Here is a 9,450-nt window from a genome sequence, read left to right as displayed (position 1 = left end):
CGCCGTGACGTAGAGCGGGAGGCCCGGCAGCAGCGGAGGTAATGGCCGCGGCGCGGGTGTACGAGTGCTCCGCTCTCGGGCGCTGGGGGGCTCCCTGCGGCCTCGTCCCTTGGGCTCTGCGCAGCGAGGAGTTTGCTGCGGTTCGCGTGGTGCTCTGGCCGTGAAACCCGGAGCGAAGGACCCAACTGAGCGTTTGTCGAACAATGTTTTGCGGCCATCTTAGGTTAATAGCAGGCTGGGTACAGCAGATGGCACCTGAATGCAGCAAGGGGTGTGCAGAGCTTACATACAGGCCGTGATCTTCAGTCTATCTGCATAGGTTGCTCTGAAAGTAATCCCTCCTATTTATTTCCTATTTATGTTATAAAAGTTACAGCAGATACAAGGAGCACAATAACATTGCTTGATAGAACATATTTGCAGCTTCAATGTACTATTTTTCAATATAGTCACTTCCAGTAACCAGTTAGCATGGATGAGACAATCAAGATGTTTCATTTTGTGGTGAGAAAGATGTGCACGGCTGTCCAGGATGTGGCTTGGCTTTCATGTTGTGGTCACTACTGCTGTAACACACCACCCACTGCTCCATATCCACTGTTTTGTCTCTATAAATGTTGAGCAAGCATTGATGAATGTCAATGAGTGCCTTTTTTTTTTTTTTTTTGCATAGAGGAATTTAGTTCCACCCCCTTTCTTCATATGCACTTCCACATCAGATGCCATTTGGTCAGACTGCTCCTCTGCTGCCTTCTGTCACACAGCAACAAAACGTAACAGAATATTGGTGGGAAGGTTCAACTTAGACTGCCATACCACCAACATCCACTTCTGAGATTATGAGCCAACAAAATAGGAGGTATTGTTTCAGAGCAGCCCTTGTGTACAGAATGGTTTGAGTTAGAAGGGACATCAGCACCCACTCAGCAACAACCCACTGCCATGGGCAGGACTGCCCACAGCCAGCTAAGGCTACCCATGATCCCATCTAACCTGACCTTGAACACCTCCAGGGATGGGGCATGCACAGCCTCTGTGCAGCCTGTACCAGTGCCTCACAATTCTCTGAGTAAAGAATTTCTTCCTTGTGATTAGTTTGGTAGATAGAATGCATCCAAAATATACCAAACTGAAATTATGCAAGTAAAAGTGATTCTGTCCTTCCCTTTTCAGATGGCATCATCAGACTCAGTCACTACTTGTCTTTCTCCAGCTGTGCATTACGTAATTTGCAAACTTGGATTTGAAAAAAAAGACATTTGTGATATTAATAATATTGTGTCTGAAAGTGGAGAAGTATGTTGGCAGTCTATTACTGAGCATGTGTGTTATCTTGCATCAGGTTGGTATTATTCTGATACAATGAAAATATGTTTAAAGCTAATGTAGAATCTCACTACAGTTCACAGTACTCAAAACTTAGTTATAATATTTTATTTTACTATAACATTAGCTTCACTGCTAGAATACGTACATTTATTATTTACAGAGAGCTTTAAACGTTTCGTGAATTTTTAGTGTTTGGTTATAGCTGACTCCTAAGATCCATGTAATCTGTGCTACATAGATAGCTCCATCTTTGTTTCCCTATTCTCGTTTCCCAGCTCCTTTTGCCTGTACATGGGGAGTTTGCCACTCTCTTGACTCGTACTTATTTTCTTCTATGTTCTTTGTATGTCTTTTGCAGTAAATTTGAAACACCAAACACCTGGGAGTCATCAGTACGGCTACTGTTGTTTTTGTTTCCTTTTCTCCATCTTTTGCTTGTACAGAAGTATTATCTCCCTTCTGTATGTAGAACAGTTTATAATTATGCTTTTTTAAGCAGAACAAAACGTTTCTATTCTGATGAACTGATTGTTCATTTGCCAAACTGCAAGCTTTTGTTAATTTGCAGAAGTGGTCAAAATGGTAGATATTTCTGCCTTGAGCAATATTTTTCCATGAGTCAGGAGAAATTTGCCACCCAAGAGAAGCAGTTATACCACTCCATAGGGTACCACATCAATCTGCATTCTTTAAAGGGTGTAAGTGGTGCTGCTTGATTAAGACCTCAAAGCCTGCAGTAGCTTCCAGCTTGGTTATGAGGAATTGCTGCACTCTTTTACTAGTGGATTCTTCCACTTTCAATAAAAATTGAACATAATTAGATGTATTATATTAGAACATAAATAGAACTTCAATTCCGTGTTTTCTTATATGAAGTTTTGTTTTTGAGAAGGCATTTGAATCTGGTTTTACAATGCACTTTTCTGTAGTTCATTTGTCTGTTCTTTTGGACAGTAAATTGTAGTTTACTGGTTGTGCTGAACTAATAGGGATAAAAATGTTTGAGCTAAATATATATACGGACTGTTGGAGGTTTTACTTGTTATGACTTTTAAAATATAGACCCTTCAGAAAGTTTAGTTCTAACCACATCCCGTTTTTCAATTCAAGACCGAAGTGTGGATTATATCAAAAGCATACGATCACTTGGACCTGTATGTGAATCTGTTAATTTGCACTTCAAATCTCTGACCAAGGACAAATTTGTAGTTCAGTATGCATTATGGTTCCAGTGGACAAACTACACAGAGGTATGGAAATATCTGTTGACAGTTGTATTTTGGCACATGACCTCCTGTTGGAAGTTTTTCATAAGAACACACAAAAGAGATAACAATCCAAAATATGTAGAATTTATAACCAATTGTCCTTCTCTGATACGTAGTCACTTTTAATTTTCCTGACTCAGTAATTAGATATATTTATACATATATTGGGTCTGTTCTAACCAAAGATAGTAGGATCTTCTTTTTCTGTAAAACGTAGTGGTCTGTGCTTAATATCAAATATTATTATGTAAAGTCACTGATAGTTTTTATAGATGTGTGGTACTAAGTAAGTTTTGACTGAAAATACAGGAGGTGGACAGTAACCCTTGAATCATCCACAGTTTGATCACGTTAGCATGGTTTTATTTTCGTATTTGCATAGTGACTATCACAGATGAATATTTAGATCATATTTTTTTGTGTGATTTTGATTTCTCCTTCTGAATATGTAATTCAACACTCTTCTTCTCTCCAACCCCCCTTCCCAAATCACACAGTTATTTCTTGAAGTGTTTGATGTTCTACAATATGGCCGATCTACAGAAGTTGCTCTTGGGTTAATGAAACTAACATCATGCTTGGAGAGAGCTTTGGGTGATGTAAGTGCCACTATGAAGATTCAATTGCAGGTTTGGTTTTATAAGATGAGAATAAATTCTTAGATTTAATTGCACACTGAAAAAATGAGATTATCCTGTAGTGTAATGGTGTGTGGTAGCCTGGCCACATCTTCAGTGATAGTATTGCGTGTTATGCAAGCACAAGTATTTGAAGACCTAGTAGGAAGCTGGATAGATTAACTGGTCTCAGTTCCTTTCCTCCTTTTTTTCCCCCCACACTCTCATTTTATTTTAAACTGGGTCGATTCCGTTTTTCTTTTTCACTCCATAATCACAAAGGTGCCACCACTGCTAAGGTTGGCATGCAGGCTAGGAAGAAGGGAACACCTGTTTTTTGTTCCTCCTTCCTACATCTCCCCACCTTGCTTTCTTGTCATAGGATGTTGCCCATAGATAAGATAGAGTAACTGGCTGTTAAGTCTCTATGAGGGCAGAAGACAAAAGGTTCACACCTAGAAAGATAATTTTTCCAAGTCTGAAGGGATGGTGAATTTTTGAAGTAATTAAAAATTCCCCTAACTATATGGTGTTGTGCTTGCTTTCTTGCTTCTTTCAATTTTAATTTTTTTTTTCTTGGAGTAATGGAGAGAAAAGAATGTGCCTGTAGGTACTGTGAATATCATAACCACGGGAACTTCAAATAGGATATGCACTCTTCCCTAATGCAGTCCATAGATTTTAATTTGTCGTGAAACTTTAGAATTAAAGACTTTTCAGTTGGTGGGTTATGTTTGATTAGTGTTTTTACAGCAATGAAAATGCTTATTGGGTGAAATTAGTCAAGGTCTATGCTTGAAATACAAAGAAATATAATTATTTGTGTTATAATCACTTCTACTTATTTTTTCTAATAGGTACATTTACTGATTGGTAAAGATTGTCCCTTCCTTCTAAGAGATTTGCTTGCTTCTGAGCAGCTTGCAGTTGTTTTTGGACAAGTTGTAGTAAGTGCATAGTTATGAAATAAATAACAAATATTGAGCTGATTTTTTTTGCCTGGTTTCCAGTCATAGCCTTTGCCTGTGCTAAGGAAAAGTTTCAAATTCTATAATACGTTGGGAAAACTTTCATTACATACAAGTGAATAGTGAATATTGTAAATTGAAATAATTTTAAGGGGTAGCCCATAATTTTTTAAAATTGCTTTTCTATGTGAAAAACCCACATACTTAGTGTCACATATCTGGCAAGGGGGTAAGCAAGCTACAGTGTTGTCTACCTCTTTTTGAGTTGCGCAACTTGGGAACATACGTCTTGCAGTAGCAGTTACTTGTAAGATATTTTCCCTTTCATCACCACTGTAGTAAAACACTTTATAATATTGACCACAATGCAATTCTTGTGAATAGAGAAAACTAGTTTGTCTGCTGCCTGTTTAATCAATGGATATACAGATGGTATAGATACATATCCAGGAGCTTGGCTAATATAATTTATATTGGAGAAATAAGAGAAAGATAAGAGAAAATCACTCACCCTGTCCTGGGCTCACAAGATGAATTCCTGATGGAGCAGAGCTCCAGAGAGATCCTTCCCCACTGGCAGTCAGCTCTTAAATGGGTGTAGGAGAGGTGCAGCCAGGCTCCACCCCTTCCTGCAGCACAGGTGAATTGCCTTCACCTGTGCTCCCGTGGCTGACTCATTGCTCGCCTCAGGTGATCAATCAAAGGTTCAGGCCGTGATTCAGCAGCCCCATACGGTTGCCATTTGCAAATAATAATAAAAAATTCTGAAGACACTTAGCTTCTTGTGTAAACAGAGGAGATGGTACCTTTTATAGTGTTCTATAAATACTATTTTTTTTTTTTTTAAGACAAAGTATTGGACGTGTAGTGTTAGCCAATCTAGTAGTTTTGTAAGGATTATGCCTTGAACTGTAGTTCCCTGTGGAGTAGATTAATTCTTACCATTAAAAAGTTTCCCTTTTCCCAGTGGAATACTGGGAATACAACTTTGAATGCAGATTCTTCTTTTTTATGTTAATTCATATTAAATTATTGTGGATTTGTAGTATGATAAGTAAAAGCTCAACTTGAATTAATTTGTTTCCCTGTCATAACTGTTTGAGATGTTTAGCAGTTTTGTTCTTTCTGTGTTGTATTCTATAGCATGTATGAGTAAGTTAAGATTTCCTTTTAGAGAGTACTGGGAATTACAAATAATGAGTTGCAGTTACTATGACATGCTGTGACCAGTTGTTTTGACAGTAGACATTATAGTTTCTCAATAATTTCTCAAATTTCTTGTCAGGGCAAGACACAAAGTAATAAACAATAAGTTTCTTCATGTAGTAATCACTTTGTTTATAAATTAGATGGATGTACTCAGGATATTCATTGGATCACCGTATGGTCTGAATCTCCGAAATGTTTTGTGGCATGGGTTTGCATCCCCACAAGAAATTCCTGCAAAGTAAGTTGTTAAAAAAAATCTTATTTTCTCATCCAATCAGGCTAACAGTGCTTGAGAATTGATTAATAAAACTTGCTACTCTTACAAAAAGAAAAAAAAAAAAGCATTCTCTAAGGCCTTTGGCAGAACCCTGACAGTTTTCTCTATTTTTGTCCTACTGCTGCTGCTACCACTTCTTTTGGAACTAGATTTCCACAGAGTACTTCAGCCATTGTGAAACTGATCAGCTTTAGGAACAGTGTGTTTTTCTATCAGGAAAAATGAAGAAATTTAAGATCCTGGCAGTCAGGAATAAATCAAAACAAAAGGCAGAAGAATAGGAAAGGAAGAGGAGCAGCAGCAGCCAAGGAGAATACACTGATGTTTGTTTTTTTCTCCTAAGTTCACATTGTTTTGTCATGCTTGTAAAACACAATTAATCATTTAGCTCCTTTACCCAAAAGGGATGGGTGAAATACATACTGAATCTTGTTTTAAAGAGCAAAAGAAACCTTTGTCCCTAACCCAGAAATGTGGATTATTTGTAAAAGATTTTGTTGTATTAGCTTTTCTAATACTTTATAATATTCTCCCTAGATATTGTGCTATGCTGCTTTTTTTAACTGCAGGATTGGGTCAGTTGTTACAGATGTATCTTCTGAAAACTAAATATGTTTTAGTACATCGACCTTATGTGACCTTCATTAGATTAGAGGACCTTGATGCATTTCCAGGCAAGTATTTAACCTTTGGTCATTACTTATTACTGTGTTCTTTATTGTTTCATTATCTAGAAGTGCTATTGAAAATAATGTGTTTTCCAGTTAGATGACTGAATCTTTTAGGTAAGATACTTGTATATAATGTCTTTAGATGACTCAGTTGTGCTTGTAGACACTGTAGACAACTTTTTAATATATAGACTGTTGTACTGATTAGCAAAACAAAAAATACTGAATTTTAAAATAAATGTAACATGCTGAAATGTGTTAATAGTACAGCTTATGAAAGACTTCAGCTATATGTTTCAATTTGATGATGAGAACTCACTTCCTTTAATAGTCATCTAGTTTTTCTTTACAAAAATCTTTAATTCTTTCCAGAATGAGTGGATTCTAGCAGCAAGGGTCCCATCAGGAATACTTTGCATCTTGCAGTGAAGGTTGTGATAAAAGAGAGTATGGTTACATATTTTCGGTATCCTGATACTTACCACAGGAAAAATTCTGTATATCAACAGTTGAAAATTTCCAACATCTCCGCATCCTTCCCCTACTGGAGGGAGGCCCCAGGCTTGGACACAGTACTCCAGATGGAGCCTCACAAGGGCACAGTAGAGGAGGGCTATCACCTCCCTTTCCCTGCTGGCCACCTCTCTTGTGATGCAGCCCAGAACATAGTTGGCCTTCCAGGCTGCAAGAGCACACTGCTGGCTCATATCCAGCTTAAGTGGATGTTTGATAACGTAGGAACAAGGTCATACTGATTCTATTAATGCAGATTATACTTTTCAAAAGTATTTGAAGCTGGTGGAGAACAACTGAAGAGAAACTGGAGCCAGTTACTATGTAGTCTCAGGAAAAAGCACCCATGACTTTTTAACTGTGTTTACTGTGGCATTTCACATTTTTAATAGAAATGCAATCTTATAAACTCAATTTCTGATCTGAATTCTATCACCTTTACTATTGTATTTGAAATGAATTGAATAGCTTAAGTCTCCCTTTATAAGTGCTGAAGTAATCTTATCTTTTCAATGAAATATTAAGAATTAATTAGAAAGCCATAGACTGTATGTAAATTATCAATGCTATTTTGCTAACTTGCAGATCTTAATCATGAAACACTTTGTGTAGCGGAAGAGCTACTGCAAGTGTCTAACTTTGTGCTAAGAACAATGCTACCATTTTGGATGGCTGCTTTAACAGCTTTCAAGCAAAGTAGGTAATCATTGATTTTTTTTTTCCTCCTGTCTTTCATCTTGTTCTGCATTTTTATTTGAAGACTTTATTTGATGATTTACAGAATACTAGCCAGCAGCATTTGTAGATTACAGAAGTTTTTGTTGAATCTCCAGGAGATGTAGCTGAGGAGGAGAGCTTTACAAAGCAAATGGAAACAGCTCTTCGTGTATTAGAATGCTGTGGGTTGTTTTTTTTTAATAAGTATTTTTTTTTTTTGGTCTTCCTTGTCCATTCATGTTTTTGTAAGTTAGTGTCATCCCTGAGCTGATTTGAATTAGGTGGTCAGCTTTTGTTGGGCGCATAAAGTCATTTAGTTTTCACATGCTCTCATTACCAAGGAATTTTGCTCTGGATTCTTTGACCTGGATCTCAAATTTCCATTTGGATTGTATTGATAAGTGAGGGAAAAGAAACCATTTCTCTGTTATTTTTTCAGGTATGCTGACTGTGTGATTCTCTTACTTCCTCAGCTGGAAGCTGGACTTAGATTGCTCTTCACTACAACTAATAAATGTCCTAATAGATTGCTAACAGCTGAGGTAAATTTCTTTCTAAAATCAGTTAGTGTTAGCAATATTTCCAGAGTAGTTATTGTGGTAGAACAGTGTCTAAATTTAGCTTTTCCTCCCTCAAAATCTGAGAATTAGTAGAGCATAATTTACATATTTCTAGTACATTTTAATGAATACCTTTTTTTTTTTTTCTTTTTTAACTAAAAAATAAGGAAAAAAGATGCCTGCCAGTAAAAGTGATCTGGAAAAGTACTTCAAAGTTAGCGTTCTAGAATGGTAGTTGAGGGAGGAAAGTCGATCACATTCCATTTATTAAAAAAAGTAAAAAAATCGAATACTCTTTTTTATTTTTTAAGGGCTTATTTGCTATTCATGCACCTCTGATATCTCATGTATACTGAACTTAGATTTATTCACTCACATGTCTATATAATTGTTTTCTATTAATAATCAAATAATGCTTATTGTTTTCTATTCCAGTCTTCTGCTTTCTACACCACTTTTGATGAGGTATTTGTGATTTTATTTTGTTTTTTAAATTCATAGCAGTGTCAGCATTTAAACTTCTACTGTTTCTCATTAGTAAAGATCAGAACATACTTACTAGTTGAGTTGGATAAGGCATTATTTCTAAATTTTTCTAAGTAGAAAAGATGGGCAGTAAATATACTTTAAATTTGGAATCCTTCAGAACATAACAAAATCATACAAGTTATAATAAACAGAACTTAATTTCACAGAATCATAGAATGGCTTGGGTTGGAAGGGACCTCGAGGATCATCAAGCTCCAACTTCCCTGCTGCAGGCAGAGCCACCAACCTCCATACATAATACCAGACCAGGCTGTCCAGGGCCCCATCCGACCTGGCCTTGAGCACCTCCAGGGATGGGGCATCCACAACGTCTCTGGGCAAATTCTTTTAAATGCTTTTATTTTATTTATTTCATATGTTTTTATTTTATATTTCTTCATCTTAAGGAAACAATTATTCTGCCGTTTCTGGTAGACTTAGGTATTCAAAATAAATACAGATAAATCTTGCAAGCAGAAGTCCTCAGTCTTACGGCTCTTATTGAATTGTCTCAGTCTGTCAGTAACAAGTAGGCACATTGACTTTGAAGCAGCTCTGAAATAATTATTTAATATTAGAAAAGCTCATTACTTAGTGTTTTTCCTTTGATTTTTTTACTTTCAATAAAAGCTTTCTATTCAAATGACTTTTCCTAGATGCTAACAAAGCATTTGGATAATGAAGAAATCAATCAGCTTCCTTCAGTTCTTGAAGAACCTGCTATGGCAAGTGTTTTGAAAATTCTTTTTGTTGTTGTTATTTTGTTTGTGTTTTTCATTTGTTTGGGTTTGTT

General features: G+C 36.6%; 1 protein-coding gene across 2 annotated transcripts in view; it reads left to right on the top strand.

Moving 5' to 3' along the window:
* Nucleotides 1-9,450, top strand: part of ERMARD (ER membrane associated RNA degradation) — a 16,589-nt gene continuing 7,139 nt past the window's right edge. Inside the window, exons 1-11 of one of the 2 annotated variants that reach the window (XM_010707041.2) lie at nt 1-38; nt 1,174-1,342; nt 2,440-2,579; nt 3,095-3,196; nt 4,072-4,161; nt 5,532-5,629; nt 6,206-6,342; nt 7,438-7,552; nt 8,009-8,111; nt 8,565-8,594; nt 9,314-9,382. In XM_010707041.2, coding sequence (XP_010705343.1) covers nt 1,174-1,342; nt 2,440-2,579; nt 3,095-3,196; nt 4,072-4,161; nt 5,532-5,629; nt 6,206-6,342; nt 7,438-7,552; nt 8,009-8,111; nt 8,565-8,594; nt 9,314-9,382 — 1,053 coding nt within the window. In that variant the 5' untranslated portion in view covers nt 1-38. Of the gene's footprint in view, nt 39-1,173; nt 1,343-2,439; nt 2,580-3,094; nt 3,197-4,071; nt 4,162-5,531; nt 5,630-6,205; nt 6,343-7,437; nt 7,553-8,008; nt 8,112-8,564; nt 8,595-9,313; nt 9,383-9,450 lie in introns of those variants that run through there. The other variant, XM_031552429.1, reaches the window with a different exon arrangement.

The sequence above is a fragment of the Meleagris gallopavo genome, chromosome 2 (genome assembly GCF_000146605.3).
Source record: "Meleagris gallopavo isolate NT-WF06-2002-E0010 breed Aviagen turkey brand Nicholas breeding stock chromosome 2, Turkey_5.1, whole genome shotgun sequence".
Taxonomy (NCBI): domain Eukaryota; kingdom Metazoa; phylum Chordata; class Aves; order Galliformes; family Phasianidae; genus Meleagris; species Meleagris gallopavo.
The sequence above is the reverse complement of the archived record's forward strand: the minus strand, read 5'-3'. Positions and strand labels throughout refer to the sequence as shown.